The 26474-nt window shown below is 39.4% G+C and overlaps 1 protein-coding gene across 2 annotated transcripts in view; it reads right to left on the minus strand.

The window, feature by feature from the left end:
- LOC134627880 (ephrin type-A receptor 6-like) overlaps window positions 1-26474 on the minus strand; it is a 71681-nt gene that overhangs the window by 37656 nt on the left and 7551 nt on the right. The window contains exons 2-7 of one of the 2 annotated variants that reach the window (XM_063474334.1): window positions 25710-25778; window positions 18823-18887; window positions 2160-2288; window positions 1145-1294; window positions 889-1050; window positions 560-788 (exon numbers count right to left, since the gene is read on the minus strand). In XM_063474334.1, coding sequence (XP_063330404.1) covers window positions 560-788; window positions 889-1050; window positions 1145-1294; window positions 2160-2288; window positions 18823-18887; window positions 25710-25778 — 804 coding nt within the window. The remainder of the gene's footprint in view (window positions 1-559; window positions 789-888; window positions 1051-1144; window positions 1295-2159; window positions 2289-18822; window positions 18888-25709; window positions 25779-26474) is intronic. The other variant, XM_063474343.1, reaches the window with a different exon arrangement.

Raw genomic sequence — 26474 nt, forward strand, 5'->3', positions numbered from 1 at the left:
ATAATTGACAGAGTCCAGAGAGGGATCTCATGAGAGCCAAAGTAATGATTCTGAAAACTCTGAAGTGATACACACAATCCCTTCCTATTTGCATTGTTTGTGATCACGTAGCAGAAAAGGATGGCAACGAAGGAAAGTGAGAGTGTGAGTTGAAATGGTGAAATAAAAGAAGAGAGAAAGAATGGGGAGTGAAGCGAAGAGTAAACAAAGTGGACAAGAGAGAGACGAGAAGATGATGAGGGGGAGGTGGGGCTGAAAAGGGATGAAGAGAAATGAGGATGGAAAGGATCAGACAAGGATGCAGGATCTTAGAACGAGAGGAGGGAATATCAGTCCTGTAAAGTCAAACTCCTGCAGATGACTGGGAGGCCCTGGAGATCTGTGAGCATGACGCATTCTCTTCTCTTCTCTTCTCTTCTCTTCTCTTCTCTTCTCTTCTCTTCTCTTTGCTTTTTTAGTACACTGTGAGCATACTGTACTTCTCTAAAATGAGTGCAGACAGGAACACACACAAACGCACACACACACACTCAGAGATACATCACGAGCTGCTTCTCACCTTGGCAGTAGCCATCCATTTCCTCGTGGCCAATACTACAGACACAGCGGCCCAGTGGTACCAGCCAGTCTCCATCAGCACCACAGTACAATTTGGGCGTGTCCCTCTCTTCTGCGTTCTCCACACACGAACCTCTCACTTCCACCAAAGAGGATGAGTCCATTTGCGGCACTGTCTCGGGAAACGCAGCCAAGTTTCTTAAAGTTGAGGGGCACCGTTTGTAGAAGACCTTATGTGAAAGAGGAAAATACAGTGTTCAGGTTAAAGAAGTAATACTGAGTTCATGCCCAGTCTATGCGAGACTGAGTCATGCAACCCTGTTCACTGACCTTTACAGACACAAGAGCAATACAAGCTCCCACATCTTGGAAGGCCAGGTAGAATCCCTTCTGTGTGATGGGGCCCACTTCCCTGACCTCGGTGTTAAGTCGAAGGACACGATCTCCAAGATCGGTCTGTGTAAAGCTTTCATCCGCTGCTATGGTGTCCACCTTAAACCAAACACACACTTTACTCACATCTACTAAATGACACCATTCACACAAGGACAATTCTGTCTCATGGCAAGAATAAAAACACGACAACCTTAGCATAGTCAGTAGGCCGAAAGCGTGTGCTGTCGGGTTGCGGCCCGTCTGTCTGCAGGTAAAAGAGATTGAAGGTTTCCTTACAAGTACCAGAAACCCAAGGGATGGAGTTGCAGTCTCTCAGTGTAAAACGCAGCTCCACATATACCTGAGGCAAAACATAGATTAAACAGTTAAGTCAGTATAATAACCATCAATAATTTCATACAAGTGTGTTTATGTTTAACCCTTTATTTAACAACGGGAAGCCCATTTCACAAGCTCTCTTCAAATCACCGTAACTCAGTTTTTCCTAAGTATTTTTTAGATCAACATATCCACTAAAATCTTGCATACTTTTTAAGTTAATACTGATTCACAGCCACGCTAACAAACTTGTTTTTATGAGCGACGCTGAGCAAAGTAAGAACATTTCAGCATGTTTCTCCATTTGCTGTGCAGTAGCCGTGCCTCAAGGGTGGAGAAACCGAGTGAGCGCAGGCCGCTGTGGTGGCACACGATGCCTTTAAACAGCTTGACAATGGCGTTAGTCTTGCCCATGGCACTGATTGGCTAATCATTACTCCTCCCCTGAAGCTCAGTGGACAGATCGTTCTTCTATCAAGAAGCCACTATTTCAAGTCACGATGCCAGACGGCTCAGTCCCCTCGAGCGAGTGCATTGATTTAACAGTCTGTATGCGGGCAATTCGCTGTCTACAAAAAGAGGTAAATGTGAAACTTGGTGCAGCAACATAGTTGTGTTTCCCACCAGCCAGTGTGCACAGAAGACATCTTGCTATATCTTTGTTACAATAGACTCTGTGTTGACTGTAATAGAAATTGGTCCTTCTCCCAAGCAAAGTGTCAGGTTTTTATAGCTATTTGTCTGTATTTCCCAGTAGGTTATACAGAAGACTGAACTTCCTCCAGGGAGTGTGACACTTTCTCAACCTGGGGGCAATGTCAAAACCACAAACAAAGATTTCTATTCAAGTGTGTGTCTTTGCACAAGTTTTGTGATGTAGTCCTGACCCTCTGTGCAGCTTGTCGCTGGATCCACCCAGACCGCAGCCAGTTGTTCTGGTTTGGCTCCATTACATGGCAAACCTGGAAGGTGTGTATAGGTCTGTTCTGTTCATCCATCTCTGTGATAGCATCCCACTGATTAAAAAAAAAAGATAAAGTTATTACGTGCAATATGTCACGACACTTTGACTCTATCATTTGCAAAATAAAACTAGTATTTTTGTTAGAAAATTTATATTCTAGTGTATACATAAAACAAAGTGTTCAAGCTACATTCATAAGACCTGTATCTGTTCTGGCAAAATCAAAAGAATCTCTTTAAACCTGTTTTATCCATACTCAAAGCCAAATAAAATCTTTCTTTCATATTTTTAGCACTTTTCCACCTTTATTATGACAGAAACAGAGGGAAGAGATGACAGGAAAGTGAGAGCAGAGGGAAGACATGCAACAAATGGCCCAGGGCAGACTTGAACCCGAGCTGCTGCATTAGCCTCGTGTTGTATGGGTCGCTTGCTTAACCCGGTGAGCTAAAAGATACCCTAAAGCAAAACAATTTGTTTATACCACACACACAGTCAAAATAAAACACAAACACATTCATGACACAATCGTCTTTGGATTTTATCAGTCACACTGAGACATGACAGGACATTACAGACTCTAAATTTAACTGTAAAATCAAAGGCAACATGCAATTCATTTGATCAGGTCAGCATCAGGTCAAAGCCAGGCCACAGGGCAGACTTTGCTGTCATCCTCCTCAAAGAGAGCGCCCTACACTTCCTTCTTGTGCACCATGCTGAGCTGAGGACATGTTTGAAAGATAAAAGGCTGACACTTGTTGGTGCCTTCAAAACTGAGACTGTCTTTAGCACCTCTGTGTTTCTGTATTTCGCTGCCTTGTTTTAAAGGACCTGTTATCTTCTCTGTATTTCCTGATAATGGTGGCCACAGAGCATCTGCTGAGATTGGATTGTAGTCTTTGTCCCGATTCCCTCGTTGTCATTCCACCAACTAGGACCTGGTCTGTCACAACTACTTAAATTTCCTCTGAAATTACTGGCCTTGCTTTTTTCCTCATCCACCGCCTCACCTCCTCCACCTCTCAGATTTGTTTCCATCCATAGCTGGCATCCATAACTTTTAACTTTTATCAGGACTTACCATTGCCACTTGTAGTTACCATCACGCATCATACGTACAATACATCACTGTTAAATGTGTTTTACAGATGGTTTTTTGGGGGGGAAATGAGTCAATAACTTGTTAACTATAAATTGTTTAAGGCTTTGAGTGATTTAATAAATTGGTTAAGGAAACTGAGCATTTGGTTTTGAAAAGGGGATTTAGTGTTTTACAAAATCAGAAAAACTGTAAACCATCAGTAATTTGTGGATTAGTGGGGATTAGCTGATATGGATATGGGTATGGACTATATTGGTATAGCAACATATTGGTATCAAATGTGCTAAAATGGAGATTATATTAGGATATTATAATAAACGCTCTCATGAATGATCTAGTTTCTGAGCTGCTTTGTATAATGTATATAAGCCTTCATTGCTTGTAGTGAAACTTAATCTGTATAGAAACATGACATTTGAGAGACACAAATTCTCTCACCAATGTTTTCAAGCTGTTGCATCAGCCAGGCTCTCATTTGTCTGCTCCGCTTTAACGGTGTGATGATCAGAGCTTCAAAAGCCCTAACATTTATTGACAGATCCTCTTTCTCACAACTCCTGTGGCATTACATGGGCAGCTGTGATTGTGCCAGATGCACAGCTGGACATGTAGTTATAACTCAAGAACATGAGACACACTGAACACATGGCAGTGCTTTGACTTGAGTCTGAAACTTACAGCATGTAAATCATTATTTCTATTGTATGAATGGTGATAAGACATTCTGTAAATAACTTTGCTAAAAGAAAATAATTTATTTTCTGTGACTAAAAGTCAAAAGGTCAAATTGTCATGATCCCGGGTCTGTGACCATGACAGTAATTTGTGTTTGCCTGAGACTATTAGTTATTTCCGGACTGAGGTTTAAGATAAGTATTTCCTTATGCTTCCGAGTTTGCTTAGTTCTCTGCTCCTTGTTTAGTTGAGTCAGTTCCCTTTCATATCTAGTCTGTCTCAGTCTTGTCCCTATGTTTCCCTGTCTCTTTTGCTGTCTCTCGCTCTCTCTTGCCTCTGTCATATCACTGTTAATCAGTTTAGTGATTTCCCGTTTTATTGTGACAGTCACTTATCCGGTGTGCATCGTGTTCAGTTTTTCTTCATTTGTCTCATTAGTCAGACTTGGATCATCTGTGTTCCCTGGTGTGTTTAATCTCCATGACTTCCTTGTGTGTATTTAAGTCCTCAGTTTCCTTAATTCTTTGTCCCTGTTGTTGTGTGTGAGCCGTCTGTTTGGAGTTTTCCCTGTCACCTGATTTAGCATTCCTGAGTTCCTGCTTTATGGTAAATTGCTTTATGACCTGTAAACTCAGCAATAAAGCTGCTCTTTAGTTCAGACCTGCTTCTGAATGTTGGATTACTGAACTTAGAAAAGATCAACCACAGCCTCTCCCGGGTGCAGAGTCTGCATTGCTTAGAGAGATGGGTGGTGTTTGTTCCTGTTCCTCTTTCCTAAATTCCTCACATATAATGTCTTGAATAATCAAGCCCCACCTTATCTTAAAGACCTCACAGCACTGTATCACCCCAAAGATGCAGTTGGCTCCCAGACTGCTGGTTTACTTGTGGTTCCTAGAAGTTTTAAAAGTAGAATGGGAGGCAGAGTCTTCAGCTTTCACGCCCCCTTTTCTGTGGAACCAGCTTCTAGTTTCTAGATCTAGCTTCTAGATTCTAGATTCAGGAGACAAACTCCTTCTTTACTGTTAAGATTAGACTTAAAACTTTCCTTTTTGATTAAGCATATAGTTAGGACTGATCAGGTACCCCAAATCCTCCCTTAGTTATGTTGCAATAGGCCTAGGCTGCTTGGGACTTCCTATGATGCACTCAGTATTTCTTCTTCACTCAGCTTTTTCAGTCTCCACATGCGTATACAGCACATGCTTCCATTTTTCCCCCCTGTCTCTCTCCCCTCACCCCAAACCGCTCGGCCTTTCCCTGAGCCTAGTTCTGCTGAAAGTTTCTTCTTGTTAAAATTTTTTTTCCTTCCCATTATCGCTAATTGCTTGCTCATAGGAGGTTGTTTGATTGTTGGGGCTTTCTCTGTATTATTGTAGGGTCTCTACCTCAAAATACCAAGCGCCTTGATGTCACTGCAGTGTTACAGAAACCAAACTTAGTAGCATTTTCATCAATTCAATCAATTGTAAATTTTCATAACCAAATTTATCTGAGATTGACTCAAAAGTGTAGCTAATAATATAATGTGTAACTGTGTAACAGTACCGTACTGTAGCTACTTCTTATAGTCTAGATATTTTGCAAGCAAATGGAAAATAGGTGCAGTTATTTATTAAAATGTGCAAACACACAAGGAAATACAGTATATAAGCCTGAACTCTCCTAGGCAAGCATTACTTCTAGTGTCTTTAAGTAGTTTTCAGGAATAGTTTTCTAGGCTTCTTGAAGGACTTTCAATGCTCTTTATTTGGATTTTGCCCTTTGTTCTGTTTTCCTTCAATAATGTTGAGGTCTGGGCTCTCGGGAGCATAGTCCTCAGTTTCTTTTTGCTGCTTTGGCAGTGTGTTTTGATTGTCTGTCACTGGCAGACAAACTTTTTTTCTAGAAGGTGAATCAAAATCTAATGGTATTTTTCCTCATTCATAATTCCATCATTTTTGACAACATCCCCCAAACCACTGGCACACTGTACACATTCAGTGTTGTACCCCTCTCCCGAACTCCTCCATACAAACATCAGAACCCTAAGAACCCTAGAAACTTTTGCACTGCACTGCGTTTCAGATCTGCACTGTTGAACATTATCTCTGTCTTCTTTCTGTCTCTATCTTTTACACTTGTCTGTTTCATAAAATGTATTCATGGCACAGACAAAAACCAATAAAAAAGTGAAGCGGTTGGCAAGCCTCATCTTAGCACTGTATTAAAGACTTTCTATTAATAAATACTGTCATATCATGAAAGGTTTAGATTTTTTTAAATTTCTCAACAGTGACCAGTGTCTCCTGACAACAATACCTTACTGTGGGTCCTATCAGAAGGGAAACAAAAACAAGTGGCTTTTTGCATAGCTTATGGAACAGTGGGGACTTTACTGTATCTCCTAGATAAGAGAAAATGCATATATATGCGAGAGTTGAAGAATTCTACAAAATAGGGCATTTCATGTTGGCCAGATACAATGGTTCTGGATTGGAAATACAGGCTTTGCAGAAATCCCTGAATTTGGACAGCACTTCTACACAGATTTCGACTGCAAGGGAGTCACTATCCAATAAGCCTTACTCTGGAAGCCTCCTCTGCCTCTTCTTCAAAGGGTGGCGGGGCTGAAGCTTCCTCCATGATTGCACACTATTATTTCCAGGTCACAGACCAGAGCGTGGAGATCGTGAGAAAGCCCAAGTGTCTACACTGAAAACACTCTGTGGCTGGTTATTGATTTCACACTTCGCCATTATGTAAAACTGTATCTGTGACATCCACAAAATGGGGTGTTCAAAAAGAAAAAAGAAATAATATGCAGTGCTCCTTTGTTGAGAATTTGATATGCATACATTTTAAAACACACACTCACACATACACACACACACACACACACACACACACAGGCAAGTCACAGATTAAGTGTTCTCAAATATAAATAATTAAACAACACTTTAACCTTGACTGGAGTGTGCAGAAGCAATTAATCTTCTATTAATTAAGCCATCTAAATAAGCTCTATGTGACACTCATGGGCCAAACGATTAATCAGTCATATTCACTCACTCTTTCATTTGGACCTCTGGCCTCCCAAATATGTTGTGCTTGTAATTTTATAAGGGGACTCTAGGGTAATATTAATATGTTTAATGATTCACAGACATACCCTGTTTGTTACGTTTGCATGGATATGACCTAAAAAGCAAAAAATGTGTATTTACTCAGGAAAAATCAAAAATTCACACATCATTTCTAGTAATGCTTCGACTGCATCCAATTGCAAGGCCTCTGCAGGACTTGTGCCACATGCCATTGAATCAGTCACTTCAAAGATTTTGAGCAGATGTAAAGACAAAGTCGGGGAAGTTTCTTCACCATATACGGTGCTCTGTATATCCTCATTACATTGCCCTCCTTACAAAGCTTAAAACAGAAACTGAGTATCTTATTACAAGAAGCAGACTTTCTGGTTTGCATAAGATCAGCATTAAGTAATTGGAGTTCCATTATGCATACAAACGAGAGAAAATGGTGATTTGTCACTCCGTGTGCCTCAGTGTTCTAAAATGCACCCTTGGGATGTGGCATGGTTCAGTGCAGGGAAAACAAAAATGCAAACCCTGAGTTTGAAAGATGAGCTGCAACCCACGCTCTCCGAGGCAATCAGATATGCACCTACTAATCGCTCTGCCTATTAGTCCAAAGCTTAGCAGACTGTGGCATGCAGAAAGTAGGTTTTGTGTACAAAGTGTAGATCTAATTAATGTACTGAACTCATAGTAATGTTGCAGTGTGAGGGAGCAATACGACAATTGCCTCATAAAAATGCTTGCTGCTGGCTTAGTAGTGAGGCGGACCATACAATGAAATACTGATACTTAGTTTGGGGCTACGGCATTTGATTTCATTAAAAATGCTCTCGCTTAATATGAAATACAACTGAAATCACATTTATTGTCATCACATCGAGCTTGATGCTACAAGACCTGCAACTATTATACATGTGGCTGACTTTTGGTCCTCCAGATACACCTTCTCCAACTCCAGTGACTTCAATCTGCATACAGATAGTTATCAGAAGGACAGAGGAGGATGGAAAACTCCATGTAATACTTCATCACAATTTATAGCAAGAATCGCAGTACCTGTTCAGGCTTGAGACAGACAGGCACATAGCACCTGCTCAGTTTACATGAATTTAGTATGGTGGCCATATCAATGTATTCAAGAGTTTTGGGGTTGTGGTTGATGTACCTTTAGAAATAGTTCTGCTCAATTACATCCATAGGAATTAATAATGTTTATCGGGACTGTGCAGCTGAACAGCTCATAATGTTTTAAAATGTTCTTGCTATCAATTCTCTTAAAATTAACAAATATAAAAATATGCAGTGCTGTGAAAAAGCTTTTGCACTCTTCCTGACTTCTTAGATTTTTTGTGTATTCTTACACTTTAATTTTTTTACACTTTTCAATTTAGACAAAGATTACCTGAGTAATTCATAATATCATCACATAAAAATCCAGTTTTTAAATGATGATATGTTTTTTTAAAGAGAAAACAAGCAGTTCAACTTGGATGTTGTCGGTGCAGGTGTTTGAAAGCAACATTTTATTGATGATACTTTATCTGAATGAGGACACCTTAATGAAGACAGCCCCGCAGGTCAGTTTAGCTGCACAGTCTGTGCATGTACATTGATCAGCCACAATAAAATCAAAGGCATGTGAAGTGAATAGCCAGGAAAACCTGGGTAACAGCATTCATGTTGATGTTACCTTAACTTGTACAACCTAAAAATTACTGCAAACTAAGTATACTACCCATTTCCATGTTACTCACCGACAGTTTTGGCCTACCCAGCAGGATGGTATTCAGGAATGGCTCAAGGAACACCAGCAAGTGAGAATGCTATCCAGCCTCCAAACTCCCCATATCTGAACAATGGAGTCTCCACCCCACCATCCAAAACGCCCACAGGATGTGCTGCTGTTAGATGCAGTCTCAGACACCTACTAGCACCACCCCAGAGGTTCCAACTGCTGGGAGCTGTTTTTGTGAGAGCTGCTGTGCACAATATGAATCAGTGGGTGAGGCTGGGGCTTGGTGTAAATCCCAATATATCTTTTCCAAAGCCTGTCCGGACAACGCCTGAAAAAATATTCCTATTTTTTCGGTTAAGTAGTGTTCGCTTCCTGCTTTGACACACCAATAATGCATTACGACACACTTTAGCTCTCTCTGCAACTGCTTGAGAAGTAGCTGAAAAACAATTTTATTTTGCAGAGATGTTCAGAATGGAAAACTTGCTATGTTGGGGTTTTCTTTCTTTCTTTTTTTGCTTCCAGCAGTTTATGTACTGAGCTCTTGACAGAAATTTGACAGCTTGCTTCAGATGGAACTTTTGCCTTGCAGATACAAACATCATCTTTCAAATCAGCTGATGGCTGGACAAAGACCAGGCTTACATGCATGAGAAGAAAGTTTTCTTTTTTACAAATGGTGAAGTGAACATCACCTTTGGCAGCATTAATACTCAATCTAAAGTATATTTTTAAGAGCCAACTAAGTCGTTAAGCACTTAATTAAGCTGGAAAATTAAACATTCGTCTCAGATTTATTTCTATTTAATGTCCTCAATTGGAAGTAGATCTGGACCTTTCCTTGCCAACATATGGCTTATGTAATTATTTAAGTCAGTGATGAAAACAGAGAATACTATTCAGCATACAAAGTCATAAAAGCAGTGGAACAAGAAGTTAATGCTGACAAAACCTCTTGAATCACTGAAGAAACGAACAACAAACAAGGAAGCTTTACCACTTCCTTAGGTAAAACTGTTCCAGCTTCTCATTAATACAAGTATCTAATCAGTGAACCAAATAGCAGCAACTCAGTGTCTGAGGTTTAAATCAAACATCAGGGTGAGGAAGAAATGTGATTTAAGTGACTTTGAACATGGTTGTTGGTACCAGATGGACTGGTTTGAGTAATGGTTGACCTACTGGCGGCAGGTCTTTGCTTTGACCTGTAACGGTAACTCAAATAACCAAATGTTACAACCAAGCTATGCAGAAAAGCATCTCTGAATGAGCAACATGTCAAATCTTAAAGCAGATTTGCTACAGCAGTATGCAGAAACCTGACACTGCAATTCATATGGGCAGTTCACAAACTTAGTATTGATATGGTATTGATGATATGATATGGTATTTCTGCTGCAACATTTGGAAGGTAGGGTTAGAATTTAGCATAAACAATATGCAAGAAGAGATCTATCTTGCCTTATATCAACAGTTCAGACTGTTGTTGGGGTAATGGTGTGCGGGATATTTTCTTGGCACACTTTTGAACCCCTCAGTACCAACTGACAACCGTCTCTTTATGATCATCAGATCCAGTGTGTCCATCTTCTGATGGCTGCTTCCATATCACAAAGTTCAAATCACCTCAAACTGGTTTCTTGAACATGACAATGAGTTCACTGTACTCAAATAGCCTCTGCAGTCCTAGAATATATACCTAAAGCCCTCTTCTGCACACAGTTTGATGGTACATGCTGAAAATTATTCAACATCAATTATTGACTCACTTTGGGCCATTTTATTGCCAAAACAAAAAAAAATTATATTTCAGACACCCCTTCTCCAAGATGTTTTTAGTTACCTAGAGGCAATGTTGTGCAACAATAGTAAAAAACAAAACAAAACATAATAATAGAGAAAATAATTAACTCATGTATCATAACTCACAACTGTGCAAGAGCAATAAAAATATCAGAAAAACTTCCAAACATCCCAAAAGATTATGAAACAAAGATCTGAAAACACTTGAAACATATTTACATATCTGACTTGATACAGGCTTAGGTTCATATTGTCCAGTGTCATGTCACATTGATTCTAATGCTGTGAGACAGTGCTGTCACTCTGTGGGAAACTTCACAAAACAGTTCTTCTGTGCTATAAAACAGAGGTGCACATTACACTTTGTACGCATCACTTTGGTGTATCTGTGCACCCAGGTACCCTACATCTTCCCTTGTTTGTTTCCATTTTACTTATATAGTGCAAAATCACAACCTTTATTGCCTCAAGGTGCTTTATATTGTAAGGTAAAGACCCTAAACAAATAAAGAGAAAACCCCAAGAATCAGATGGCCCCAAGTGAGAAAGCATGTGGTGAGAGAGGTAAGGAAAAACTCCCTTTTGACAGGAAGAAACTTCCAGCAGAACCAGGGTCAGGGAGGGGCAGCCATCTGCCCCGACCGATTGGGTTGTCATATTTTGTTGGCCAGAGTGATGCATTGTCCAAGAGGAGATCTTGGTTTGAAATGGGAGCTGTGGGCCTGCTTCTTCTTCTTCATCTACTTCTTCTCATACTTTCGAGATATACCACCATTGGTTCGCCCTGTCTTCTTGTTTTCTTTTTTGGATTTTTACAGACAATTTGGGATTTGGGACCATGTTTTCACTTGCGTCTACACCTGGAAGCTTCCCGATGTAAATCTCAAAATTGTGTTGAATGTCATCTGATCTTTTTGTGATTCGGCGCTATATAATTAAATTAGAATAGAACAGAATAGAATAGAATTGTTCCAGCAACATGTGAAATGTGCACAAGTACATGACATTCTCCCACAGGAAATATCCCTCATCGCACCATATTGCCCTGAGGCAACGAAAATGCAAAATTAGAAACCTTCATAAAACCTGAGAAAAAACCCTTTCTACAACTTCATACGGTCACTTATTTACAGTATTTTTTATTTACAGTTCAATTACAAAATATTCTTACGTTCTTGTCAAACCATGTGGTCATGTGACCATGCGTCAGAAAAGGATGCCCCACCATCAAATCATGCTCGATAGTGACTCCCACAACTTCAACTGCACTGAAATTTGATTCTTTTTCAAACGCTCTGGTTGATTGACATAGTTTAAGTTCATATGTACTGAGCACGAGTCTTTAAAATCTCTTTGCCCAGGGCAACACTGTGCTGTAGAGGGGTAATAAAGTGAATGCAATTTATAGCAGTATTTCAGATGCTCTAAACATCTTTTCTTTATGATAAGAACAAGTTTATTGATCTTTGGCCACCTTACCAGACTTTTAGTCAGAATTCTGTCATAGTCATGGGTCCCTGTGTTTTGAGTTTTATAAAGTTTATAGTTCCTTTGGGGTTTTATTCTTTAGTTCTTGTTACTTTGAATTCTTGGTTCTGTCTACATCTTCAGTATTGATTTACATTTAATTCTTTGTGTTTCAGTCTAGTGTATCCCCCCAGTAACCTTGTTAAGTCTTTGCCCCCCACCCCCATTTGTTACTTCCTGCTTTATTTTGGTACTCCGTTGTCTCTTGTGCTTTGTTGAACTTTATTTCCTCCTTGTCTCGTTACCTAGATTCTCTTCACCTGTGTTTCATTTCCCCCCAGCTGTGTTCACTTCTTCTAATTGCTCTCTTGTGTATATATAGAGGTGTTTTTCTCTCAGTCCTTCTCACAGTGTCTTATTTTACTTCTGTATGTTTTTGCTGCCAAAATTGTTAGAGTCTTTTATGTTGTGATGTTTTTAGTTGGGTTTTTGGACTTTTTTGTCAGTTTAAATAAAGGCATCTTTTCAGTTGATCCTGTTGCCTTAATAGTCCACCTCTGGGTCCTCCTCCATGACAGCTACACTAAGAATAATACAGAAACAAATTGAAAATGTATCTAAAGGGTAGGCTTTTCTTTTTTCTTTACAAAAAAGGTGTTTGAAATGCCTCCACTAGGGTGAGTATTTATTACTTCATTTTTTCCACAATATTTCTGTATATCTGTTTCAAAGTTAAAAAGACTGAAGAAGGATACTAAATAATGAATAAATAACGGACAACTATTTGAGTCACTGCAGAGAAGAAGCCAATTGGGTAGAACTAAAACAGAACAGAAAGACAAAAAAGATTAAAGGTAATGGAAGAATCTGAGAAACTTGAGGGCAGACAAGTGGGAAGCAAATTGTGAAACTACCTGATAAGAGAGACATAAGACTGCATACGGGAACTATTAGGAAATTAAAGGTGGGAATAAGACAAGGAGAGGAAGTGTAAAAAAAAAACTGCACAAATAAATAAAACAAAAAGTAACTTAAAGACAGACAGGGAGCCCCAGAATGCAGTGACAAAGGAAAGTTAGCAGAAACAGTGTAAATTATTTAAAAAAAAAAGTATAACAAAAAAAATGAAATCATAAGAAATCCAAAGAAGCCAATTTTAACCAAATATGAAAACCAAAAATAATACATAGCCTGCAGTTATGCCAGCTTTAGCCAGCATAGGCAATGGCTTCACCATGGAAGGAAGTACAGAACTGATTTAAACTTCTGGCTGGGTTTGTATCTTGGACTCAAGCATCTAAATGCCCCAGAGGATTTTTCTTTCTTTCTTTTTTTTTTTTTCAGTGCAAGTAATGAGTCACTTTTGGCCATTTTCACTTCAGCTCACTTCCAAGAATATTTTGGTATTGGCAGCTGTGATGACTGGCATCATATTCTCTCCAAATAAAGGATCAGGTTAGCTGGTGTTTCTTAGCTGTTAACAAGGAAGTTTAATTTAATGATTGTCAAGATGGGGCAGCAGTTTTTGGTTATCACATGCAATGTTTTTATTTTTGGAAAGCCACCCATGTTTTAGTAACACAGCAACAGGAATTTATGTAATTAGTGCACAAAGTCAGAAATAAAAGTTAATCTGGAGTTCCCCTTAAGGTGAAAATCAGAGAATAAATAGTTCATGTTCATGGGTGCTGAAACATTAAGATAAATGACACGTGCACACACCTACCAACACTGCACAGACAGATAGCATTGTATTAAAAATAACGGAGGCGGCACTCAACCTGGCTAAGAGATTTGAGGTTTTGATTAAAACAAGGCAATTTGTCATTGTCAGACTAAAGGGAAGGGAGAGAGTGGTGTTATGAAAATGTCATTAAATCTCTGTAGTTTTGATGAATTATTGATTTGATATGAATCTAGGTGGTGGAGTTTTGCTGTGTTTTTGTTCAACCAATTAATGGCATTGCTGGTCCCCATAGCAAAAACGCTGTTTAGGCTGTGTGCAAGGGAGGAGAAGCTTTTTCAATATTGGTATTTGGCCCTGAAAATATCTCAGCCTTTTGCTGCTATTTATTGGTTTTGCTCCAAAGGATTTATTACACTTTTAATAATAGCCTGAAAGCACAAACAGCCCCCACCCCACAACCACTTTGTGTCTCGAATTAGACACGAAGTCATGAAAAAATTATTGTTGCTGCTGATGGTTGCTCAGTCCCCGATGAAATATTTGTAAGAATGAAATCTACAGCAGCGCTTCTCCTTCAGGCTCAGACCTAAAAGAATCATATACTGCAATTAAATTAGTTTAATCTCTAGATATTTTAAAGGCTTGTTTGAATCTGTATTCATTGCATATAAATGTTGTCGCATATGTTCTATAAACAACAAAAGCCGAGAAAACCAGACTCTGTTAAATTAAGATCTCTGGGCTTCAGGAGGTTGGTTAATCGCATCTTCAGTATTTCACAAATGGTCTCAGCTTCAAAGTGCTGTTTTACTAAATTCAAATGTATTATTTTATATTAGATAAATGTGGTTTAATAATCGACATACGTGAGAGAATTAGATACACATAACAAACGTGAACAATGCAGTGCTCACACTCCCTGGACACTTCATTGGATATGCCAAACTGTTATTGGGTTAGATCCCCTTTTGTCCTTTAGAACTGCTTTAATTCTTCACGACACAGATTCAACAAGGTGCTGGAATCATTCCTCAAAGATTTTTGTCCATCTTGACATGACAGCATCACACAGTTGCTGCAGATTTGTCAGCAACACATCCATGATGCAAATCTTTCATTCTACCATTTTCCAGTCTGCTCTACTGGATTGAGATCTGGTGACTGTGCCGCACAGTGAACTCATTGTCATGTTCAAAAAAACCAGTCTGAGATGATTTGAGCTTTGTGACATGGTGTTTTATCCTGCTGGAAGCCACCATTAGAAAAATGATAAACAATACTCAGACAGCCTGTGGCATTTAAACAATGCTCAGTTGGTGCTAAGGGACCCTAAGTGTGCCAAATAAATATCCTCCACAACATTACAACATTGCCATCAGCCTGAATTTTATGATACAAGGCAGAGTGGCTCCATGCCTTTGTGATGTTTAAGCCAAATTCTGACACAACTACCTGAATGTGGCTCCAGAAATCAAGACTCATCAGACCAGAAAACGTTTTTCAAATCTACTTTTGTAGAATTTTAGTAAGTCTGTGTGAACTGTGTCCTGTTCTTATCTGACAGGAGTTGCACCCAGTGTGGTCTTCTGCTGGTGTAGCCCATTTTCTTTAAGGTTTATTTTATTGTGCAGAGAACAGAGATGGTATTCTGCATATAACAATTGGTTATTCTAGTTACTGTTACCTTCCTATCAAATTGAAGCAGTCTTGCCATTCTCCTCTGACCTCTGAGCCAGAAAACTGCTGCTCACTGAATATTTTCTCTGTTTCTGACCATTCTCTGTAAACCCTGGAGATGGTTGTGTGGGGAAATCCCAGTAGATTAGCAGTTTCTGAAATACTCAGACAGCCTGTCTAGCACCAACAACCATGCCATGTACAAAGTCCCTTAAACCTTTCTTCCCCATTGTGATGCTCAGTTTGAACTTCAGCACGTCATCTTGACTATCGCTACATGCCGAAATTTTAATGAATTTGTGCGATGTGATTGGCTGATTAGATATTTGCTTAAACTATTTGAGGGGCAGGTGCACCTAATTAATATCTAATTGCATGAATAAATTAAATCAAAGGAAGAGTGGACTTCTACATGTTTACTTACTCATAGTTACGAGGTATAAATAATAATGTTATACATGAAGCTTTAATAGTGTAACACTTGAGTATTTAGTCTTTAGCAGCTGTCCTGCGATTTTTAACTGCACGAAGACACCAATTTATTTATTATTTTGAAGTTTGTCTTTTCATTTATTTGATAAATCCAGAGAGTTCGGTACGAAGTGGAAGTGGGTCAGAGGAGAGTTGCTCATTGACCATGTATTTGAGAATGGACGTCTATTTTTCAGCAGACCTGTACTTATTTCTGGATGGACTGGCTCATGATGCACCTACTCTTAACTTATGATGTACAAGACATCTAAACAGCTATAGGGAAATTATAGGGTCCTTATATTTTTTTGATACTGAAACACGTTTCGCATTTTAGCTCTAACTTAAATGTATTTGTTGTGTTCCTAACTGCATTAACAGTTGGGGGAAATTAAGCTATTTTTATATGCAGTCTCTTTTTTTTATAGGCAGTGTATCCAGTGTATTGGATAGCTGACTCAAAAGCTGTGGGTCTGACTATTCCTTCATTATTTGAGCATAAATTAAGCCGTTAAGAGGTCTGTAGATGATTCAAAGTGTGTTTATTTGTATCTGAAAGGTGTTTCTGTTAATCAACATGTGGTCAGAGGAGACCTCAGTGCAAGTAAAACTGTCCCTATTTAGACTGCAGGAACAACACAAATCCATTAGAGAGAGAAAGCAGAAAAATTTGGAGTGGCCAAATTAGCAATTTAGCATATTTTGAGGGAAAAAATATATATGGGTGATCAGAGAAACATAAAAAGGCCTAGACAGCCACAGAAAAAAGCAGTGGATGATCACAGGATCTTTTCAATGGTATGTACGCCATTTTTCAAGTCTGTCATAAAGAAAATACAGAAAGTTCACCAAACTGATGACTGCTCTCCTAAACAGAAAAGCCAGATCAGACTTTCCAAAAAGACAGCTACAAAAGCTAAAAATAGGGGAGCTGTTTAATAATGGCTGTAATTCCTTAGCACCTCAAACTGAAGCTGAGAGTCTGCACTTTAAACTTTTAAATTATGCCTGCGTTCAATAATATATAGACCTAACTGCAGTAAGTGTATTTCTTTAAATGCACTGAAGGTACTTTGAGTTATCTGATTAAAGGGTTACACTTCCAGTTTTGAGTGAAACTGCTTTTTCCCCCTGTGGAAGCTTCTTTGAATAGAAGCAAATGAATGCGATGTAATGATATTCCTGTATCACTTAAGCCGCAGATGTGCATGCCCACACAGTAATCAGAAATCCTGAGGATGGATCAGATTTCTGTGCGTAACAGTATCCCTGTTTCTTTTTGAGAAAACTGGTACACACATTCTGCTTTCTCCAAACCAGCTCAGACGTGTAAAACGAGCACAGCAAGTTTTGAAAAGCTGCCTACAGAAACGGCTGCTTTGTTTGCATCAACCATACTGCTGATGCAAACAGAGCTCCCATGCCTACTGATTTTCTTTAAAGTGTGTTGATTTTTCCGTACCAGCAGCAAAATTCACACATAATATTTATTATTAGTATTATCATTACTACTACTAATGATGATGGTTAGACAGCCTTCAGAAGTCTGGAAATCATATTGTCTGGATTAAAAGTGGCCTCTTTTTTTTTAGACCAAGAATTGCACACTCAGTTAAGTTAATTTAAATGTTTAACTATAACTATCCTATATTTGTGGATTGGGGCTTTGAGTACTTGGATTTTTTATTTAAATAATTATTGTATTAAAAAAATGCACAGATTGTATAATTAAAATATATTTAAAGTACATAAAGTAAACATGCTCCTTTTCAGAATCATATATATGATATCATTGGAGCATCATTTTTGATTAAATACATTAAAGAGTGAACATTTCTTTAATGTTGCAGCTGTTGATGATTTTAATTGCTGATTGGTAGGTAGCTTGATCTATAACTATGCAATTAATCTTAAAAAAAAAACCACAACAACAACAAAAGCAAAAGGAAGCATAACATGTGAATGTTTAAAAAAAGAGCATGTACATTAAACAAGTACTTAAGTAAATGTATTCACTCACATTCTTACTGCTCCTACCCATGCTCTCATCTAATGTTGTTGGGGGACTAACAAAGCTCTAGTCCAGTGGTTTTAGTGTGATGGGTTCATCCGCATAAATGTCAGAGCCATGTTTGCAGCACAATATCACACTTTAATGAGATTATTAGTGTTGTACACTTCACCTGTCAGTGGTTTTAATGTTGTAGCTGTGTGTGTGTGTGTATGTCCAATACTCCCTTCTCATATAGGTGGTGTACTGTATGCTCCTTTGCAGCATGACATCTGCCACACGGCTGACCTGAGAGCTACGCTGTCACTTGCTGTCCACCTCCAAACCCAGCATCCACTTGTTGCCTCTGAGTCAACCTTCCTCTAGGGACAAACTTGGTATATGTTCTTAACCCCTGCTGTGCTGTGTTTTGTGCTCCCTTGAATAGAAACAAAGTCAGAGCAAACTTTGCTCAGTCACATGTCTTCACTGACTGAATATATGTTTTGAGTGCTAAGCATTTTGAAGTCTAGTATTAAAATGTGGCTGAAAATAAATATATATATTTGACCCACAAGTCACCAAATCATTGTTCAGTGGATGACACATTGCTCTAACTGCTGTCAGGAAGGCTGCCGTATAAAACACGTTGCCTGATGCCCACAGGATTTTTTTTTAATAAGACACAAGATCTTGTCTTCTGTCTTCATTTGACTCAAATGCAAGAAAATCTAGTCTGCTGTGGCTCAAGTATTCGATTTTGGACAAGAGAGGTTCAAATTGTAGACATCATTGTTCCACGATGTAAAAAAAAGGAGGGGGGGGATATCAGAAGTTTTTTCGATCAATAAAAACCTTAAACAGTTAATAGCCTTAATTCAAGAAATACTAGGGTCACTCACCCCATTGACAGGATAAGTCTTCCAGTCCAGTTCTCCCAGTACCGTTGTGGTGTCCAACAGAACCACTAGATAGGGCAGAGTGGTGGAAAAAAAAAGAAAAGGTCTCATAAAATGAAGGAGAAGAGTTAGAAGCGAAAGAACAACAGCATAGGCGCAAAGAATGACAGGATAGAGCAAAAAGAGAAAGAGAGCGAGTGGGTGAGAGAGGTTGGATGGTGAATTTAAAAAGAAGAGAAATGGAGGTGACAAAACAGGAAGAGAGCAGACAATAGTTATCAAGCTGTCAATGAGGAGCTGACAGAAGTGTAAGGCGCTTATCAAATTCAACCACCTATGAAATAACAGCTCTTAGGTCCCGCGCAACACCAACACAAATCTGCTCTCTACCTCGCTGAAGTCTGGAAAAATTAGTACTCTCCTTCTCAGAGGTCAGAGCCAAAGAGGAATAAAGGGGACAGGTGGAAGTATTATCAAACTTTTTTTAACTCAACTAAACAATAATTAAGATTAAAATTGTAATAGTTAAAAAACTACTTCAAGAGATATATGGCCAGTGTGGGATCATTTATGAATTGTTCAGTAACATATGTTATAACATTATCCTACTGCATTACGTTTTAAGTGTAATGATCTACTCCACCCTGCTTTCCTCATCTGCTGGTATTGGGAAGATGGTGTGGCTTGCTTGCAATCAGCCAATACTGGCAATAGCTGGGTCCAGTGTCCCAGGGCTCTATAAACAGGGGTGCACATAAGTGGTCCGCAGGTGCGCATTCACTGTCAAAATAAAAGACATGCACCAGATAAGAAGTTGCAACACGCGTTTGCGTACATAAGATTTTCTGGAGGAGGACAGACATTTGTTTAGAACTCTTAAAGATGTCGAAGAAGCAAGCTCCTTTAAGCAATTGCTTTGGTGTTCCTCCACCTCCAAAGAAATGTCAGAAGGAGTCCGAACCGCAAAAGAAGCGCGTATTCTCGGAAAAGTGGTTGCAGGAGGTGAGCTGGCTTCAAACAAATGATGAACGCACAGAGATGTGGTGCAGAATATGCGTGAAAATCCCACGCATACAAAGTCTTTTATATGTACGCAAACGCGAGTTGCAACTTCTTATCTGGTGCGCGTCTTTTATTTTGACAGCGAATGCGCACCTGTGGACCACTTATGTACACCCCTGTCTATAAAAGCCCTCAGAGGTCAGCTGCTGGGTCGCTCTCCTCGTGACACGTTTTTTGATGCTTTCCAGTTTGGTTTTGTACACCAAACAACATTGCATACACCAGGGATGTCAAACATTTTACACTGTGGGCCACATACTTTGATGTTAAGTGGGCCAGATGAGTGAAACTCACCTTTGTGTCAGTGCAACAATGTTTAACGACGCATTTATTCCCTGAGATATCTTATTATGAGTGAAAGAAGTGCATTTTCAACAGCATGTCAGTTTGTCTACACGATAAAGAAATGTTCCTGTAATAAATGGAAAAACATCTGTCAGCATGACTCTTTGGGCGGAAATAATAAGAAATTACTGTGTAAAATTACAAGAAAAGTTCTATTAGCTCATTGGACAGACTGTCCTGTAATCATAAGTTGTTGTTTATTAACAAAAAACATCCTGTTTTTTTTTATTTTTATTTTTCTATTTTTTTTTTATTTTTATTCATTGTAAATAAATAAATAAATAAAATAAAATAATTTCAAAAAATTCTCGAGTAAATAGTGAAAAAACAGGAACTTTTATGCCATTTACTTGTTCATCTGTTGTTTTGTGTAGTATAACTGGGTTTGAGGGAGGTCTTTATCTGTGAAATACTGTAAAACCTACAACAATACAGTTAAAAGTCCAAAACTTTTAATCATCCTTGTTCCAAAGCCCTCTAGTGGGCTGGACTGGAGTCTTTGCTGGGACGCTTCTGACCCTCAAGCCTTATGTTTGACACTCCTGGCACACACCATTTCTTCACCCATGGACTCATTTGGACTACCGATTGCTGATTACACAGGTCCTTTCTCTTTTTAATTAATTTAAAATACTTTTTTTCTTAAAATGGCATTCGTGTCTTTGCCACCCGGTTTATGACATGAGCTTGATAGAACAACACCCCTGACAGTATAAGAGTAATGCTGGTGTGTTGAAGCTGGGATGATGTACAGTATGTGGTAATTGTAGTGTATGGATTAGTGTCCTCTTCATGCATCTCCTTGTTTAAAAAACGCAGAATTTGTGCATAAGTTGTGAACATGTTAAAAATCTGAAGAGTTTTGGGGCTTGATAAGGCGAGTGGCGAGATCCCCATGATTTCACGCTGAGAGGCACTCACATTCACTTCACAGTGTGCTTCCATACTTCCATTGCGGTGCACATTAATTTCTTCTTTGGCAATATTTGACAACGTTCACAGGTGTAATGTATTCAGTGACGGTGACCCATGGCAGCACGGAGAGCTCTTGCTATAAAAATAGCGCGGTAAAACAGGAACAACATTTTATCCCATTTCTGCAAGTCTTTACAACAGTTCCCCCCCCCTCCAGTCAAGAGCATCAATCAATTGAACCCCATCTATGGCTGTGACATCACCTCTGTGAGTGCATAGTCACAGCGCGTACCCACAGGCGCACTCACTCTCTATTGTGAGTGAAAAAGAAAGAGATAAAGCCCACCTCCGACACAGTGTGTTTGCTCATTTAGCTGTGATCACATGCAAAAATGTTAGCAGTGGTATGACGTCAGGTCAGTCCCTTTGCTCCTTTGCACATCCATTATGGAGTCACGCCAAGAGTTTATGCTCTAATAGCTAATCTGACTCAGCGACCATTTGAAAAGACAAAAGCACGGAGCAGTCTGATTTCAGCATTAGTGTTAGTGGTGGTGTTTTTGCATGAGCATGTTAACAACTGTTTATTTGTGTGAATCCACGGCTGCATTGTGTATACAAATGTAGCAATCCCTCGCTGTCTGCACTCTGGTCACGGCTCAGGCATGAAGAGAGCCATTATCTGGCCCTTGCTAAGCCCCCTGAGCCAATTTGATATGATGAATGTGCAATTTCCTTTGTCTCCACACAGCCAGTTAATTACAATCTCTATCAATAAAGTATGTCCCACTTCAGTGGTCGACATTATAGACCAAAGAGTCACATCTTCAGACGACCTGTCACTCTAGTGTACGGCGGACTTTGCCAAATCTGGACTAATTTAATGGGGTTGTGACTGTTTTGAGAACAAGTTAGATAACCAGAGCAGATACACTTTGAGGGAGACTTAATGAACCACTTTAGTATTTACAGAGACTTCATTTAGCCTTGATTCCCAGCTGGTAATTAATGTCTGAATTATAATAAGGTGGCCTTGCCTCTGTTCAAAAGGAGGACATAGAGAGATGTAGGGAGGGAGCCTGTGAGACAGACCAAGGGAGACAGAAAGATATTGATTTGGACCAAATTAGAAGAGTCTTTGATGATCATGAGCAATGTTCCATGGCACGTTTGGCAGCACAAAATTTTCTAGTAACTCCCTTCTCTGTCCCAAAAAGTTGATTCTGTTCAGCTGGACGTAGCTTTTTCAGTGGGAGAAAGGTTTCGTCACTCATCCAAGTGACTTCTTCAGGCTCAGCTGACTGCAGTCCCTCTTTCTGTCTCTCCTTCTGTTACACATATACATAAAGCCAAGCACACACACAAACATACATGCACAGTAATGTGGGAATGAAACTATTAACTTCCACAACTATCTTTTGAGCCAGGAAATAATGGTCCAAGACCACAGTGGAGGCAATTTGATACACACACACACACACACACACACACACACACACACACACACACACACACACACACACACACACACACACACACACACAATTACACTGGTAATCACTTATCAGGAGTCCAAATCACATTAGTTTTGTCTGTGCATTGCTTTAGAAGCATAATAACCTGAAGCTGTTTTTTTTTTTTTTTTTTTTTTTAAAAAAGGTTCTGCACTATCGGATTATTGTAGAGGCACACTTTGGGAGATGTACGGTGTGGATCTGCAAAGCTTTTGGGACAAATCTCACTGCAACATAATGAAAGGGTTTGATGGCTTACAAGAGCTGTCCCTATTTCAAGGCAGGCTGTTTTGAGTATGTTCTGTAATTTTAAGCATTGCGTTGATTGGTTACATTTCCTCTCATCGGCCAATGAAACCTTTGCAACTGGAACTGCCATTCTTGTGACCATATTCATACCAAGGTAAAGGGCCAGCATCTGACAGGACATTCAACAGTATTCTCCTTCTGAAATCAGAAACATGCTCTAATATTTCTGTATGCTGTAACGCTTTTTTATGCCATAGCAGATGGTCTGAACAGGATCAAAAGTGTGATCGGGGACTTCTGCTTCTAACTGAAAAACAATATCCTGTGTAATGATCTCCTGTGTCCTTCCTTTACCCCAGACATGTTGGGTGTCTGCACATTACAAGAGTTAGGCTGCTGGTGCTATGTTGCAAGCTGTTTCATCTCAGAGGTATCCTGTGGAGTTCAGAAGTGCCATGGGGCTGTTTTTCCGAGAGTCGGTCCTTGTTTTAAAAAGGCGATGTGATGCACATTCCTTTCAGTGGTTTCCAAGTCTTTCACTAATCTACAGGTGACAGTAACGCAACAAGACACGCCTAATGATGACAAAGGCAGGGGAGAAGAACACTTCAAGCTCATGAATTTTTGAAAGAGGCTTTGCAATTGCTTGATAAGTAAGGAAATACGCATTTACCATTTTCTCACTTAACTGTCTGCACCTTCCTTTGAAGATTTCCATTTACAAGAATATCATCCTACACTTTTATGTTGTAAAGAACTAAAGAACCTCTGTTGCTTAGCCTTCTTTGACCTCTGATTCTTGTTGTCTAGTAAGTGCACAGACCAGAAGGGTTTGGGTTTTTTTCGTTTTTGAAAGCCTAATGCAGAGACAAACTGTGTTTTAAGTAGTAGTTTGCAGAATATGTCTGTGCATATGTGTGCGTGTGTGTGTGCGCGTGTGTGTGTGCGCGTGTGTGTGTGTGCGTGTGTGTGTGTCTGTCCTCGCAGATGGTTCATTAACACTATCTAGACACTGAGTAGTCAGGATCCCTAAATATTTAAGGATATGGATATAAGGTATGAGGCTAAGGATACTCACACAAGGCTGAGCTCCACCAGGGTGACAGCCAGTTCTATAAGGACCCCTGGCTCTTTTTTTTAAAAGTTTCCTGGATGTGGTTAGAGAAAGCCACTGGGGAAAAAATCATTATTTTCTATGAGATGATAATAAAAGTGGACAGCAGCATCTAATTCATCTGACTCTGAGCACAGATGATGCAGGTTCCTGAAAAAGTTATTTCAGCGTCTGTCTAAATGTTACTGCTGATCAGATGAAATGATCCCATAGAAAGGACGACGTGTCAGATACCTCCTTCGTAAAATACAAAGCAGATCAGTGGATAAAGAAAAAAAGAGTTTTTAATTTGGTGAATATTTCATTGGCAGTAATTGTACCAGATGCTAGTTTCAATAAATGATTTGTGTACGAGCCATTTATCAAGGAAGAACATTTGCTTTGTTTTTTGAGAATTTTTGCATTTTTATTTTGATTGATCAGAGGAAAAAAAGGGCAAAAAACTGAACTCAAACTCCTGGACTCATTGTCTAATCATAGTTTAACCAACACAGGTAAACACAATGTTTGCCTGTCACACCGTGGATCTCTTCACAAGCTGAAATCATGGCTCCGTTGCAGCTTGGCCTTTTGGCCTCTTCTTGTTATGTTAGGTTTAACACTTTTTTGAAAGCTTTTAATCTGCTATGTTTACGGACAACGAAATTCTATACAATTCAATGTTTTTGTACATTTTTCATAAAGTGCCCCGAGGCAGCTGCTGCTGTGACTTGGCATTAAAAAAATATAATGTAACTGAATTGAACTAAACTGAAAATCATGCCTCACAGTAAAATAAATAGAATGTAGAAGTATACATAATCTTAAAAAGAAGCAGCTGTGACAATATTACAAAGTTTTTACTACTTGTACTTTGTGATGTGCAGTGTGTACATGTGTGTAATTGCCTACAGTGGAATCGGTGCTTTCAGAAGGAGATGTGTGATGGAGGCATGGGGGCTCTGTAGATGGGCTGCTCCTCAGTCTTTTAGGTGGCTTGTGTTGCCCTTCATCCACCACACAGCAGAGGTTCATACAGGAAGTGATTTGAATATTTTTAGTGCCACAAATTGTTTTTATGTCTGGGGGGTCTGGTTCACCTTCACCGTGCAGTTATTGTTGTTGTGTTGTTCTATTTATTCCATTTTATTCTATTTGTTATTTTAATGCTGGCCTTGGAACTGTTTCCAAGGCCAGTTCATTTTTTTAACATGTTGAATGACCACCTAACGATCTGTCTAATTCCTTATGATCATCAGCTGGACAAATGCAACACTACATAGTGGCACAGCTGGTAGAATGGTTGCGATGGTGAGATTGTTCAGCTCAGGGCAGTAGGCTGTCTCCCCTATAAGCACTACTACTGTGTTTCCAACTAACTTTATAATGGCACGAATGGGGTTACAGTCATGGGTCAAAAGTTTGGAGAGCACTGGGCTCACCATGTAACCCTGTGAAGTACCCTTTACTTAGAATAGAGTGAAAGAGGTTGGTCAGAGACAAAGTTTATGATGCAGGTTTTTGCAGTTTGCTGACCACTTTCTGAAGAATGATGGTGTTTGATGCAGCTCTCTGAAGTCCACTGACATAACGTTTTTAATCTTTTAGTTGAGGATGAGATGAGAGGTAGGCAAAGTTATGCGTATCTAGCTTAGTGGTAGAAGATGCTTCTGATTTGTGACAGCGCACGCTTCTCGAGAGATGTTCCTCACCTGGCATTAAGACCAATGTTGGGTCCTCATAGGGTGGGGTATTCAGTTGAGGAGACTTGCTGGTCTGGTCTGTCAAATGAGGAAAGAACTGAAAAGTGTCAGACAGCTTGCAGTCATCACTGGGTGGTCTTTTTGTCCATCAGTTCATACTTAAAACCTTTCCATATGCTGTGGGATGGTTTGTTGTTAAAATAGTTTACAATGTGCTCATGTCGCTTTGAAGTTTTCCCCATGATTCAGGCTTGTTTGTCACTTTATCTGACATCTGCATCCCGCTCCCTGAGTGGTATCCTCACACTGCTGTTTATCCATGGCCTCAGGCTAGGAAACACCTAAGAGGTGTTTTTATGTTAACACATTTTCTGTGCAAAAGTTTATGTAACTAGGGACTTAACCAGCATGTACCCCTAGGCCTGATTCTTCTGCAAACAAATCCCACTCTGTGTTATCAAAATCGTGCTGCAGCACTGAGGTGGCTTCCCCAGGCTGTACTTGTACTGTCCTGATAGCTGTTTTTTTTTTGGTTTTTTTTAGGGGGGGGGGGGGATTCATTATCTTTAAGCTGGAGTCAGACTTAGGGAAATGTGGTCTAGGTGTAAATAAGACATTGCTTTTAATGTTATTTGAGTAGAATAGACTTTGGGTCTTGTTCCCTCTTGTTGGAAAGTTGACATTTCAGTGGATAACCAGCTTAAGATCTGGTTCAAGTCCCTGTCAGCTCATCATTAGTACCATCATATAGCTTTTTCTGAGTTAGCTTAGCAT

This window comes from Pelmatolapia mariae, linkage group LG1, assembly GCF_036321145.2.
Source record: "Pelmatolapia mariae isolate MD_Pm_ZW linkage group LG1, Pm_UMD_F_2, whole genome shotgun sequence".
NCBI classification, from domain to species: Eukaryota; Metazoa; Chordata; class Actinopteri; order Cichliformes; family Cichlidae; genus Pelmatolapia; species Pelmatolapia mariae.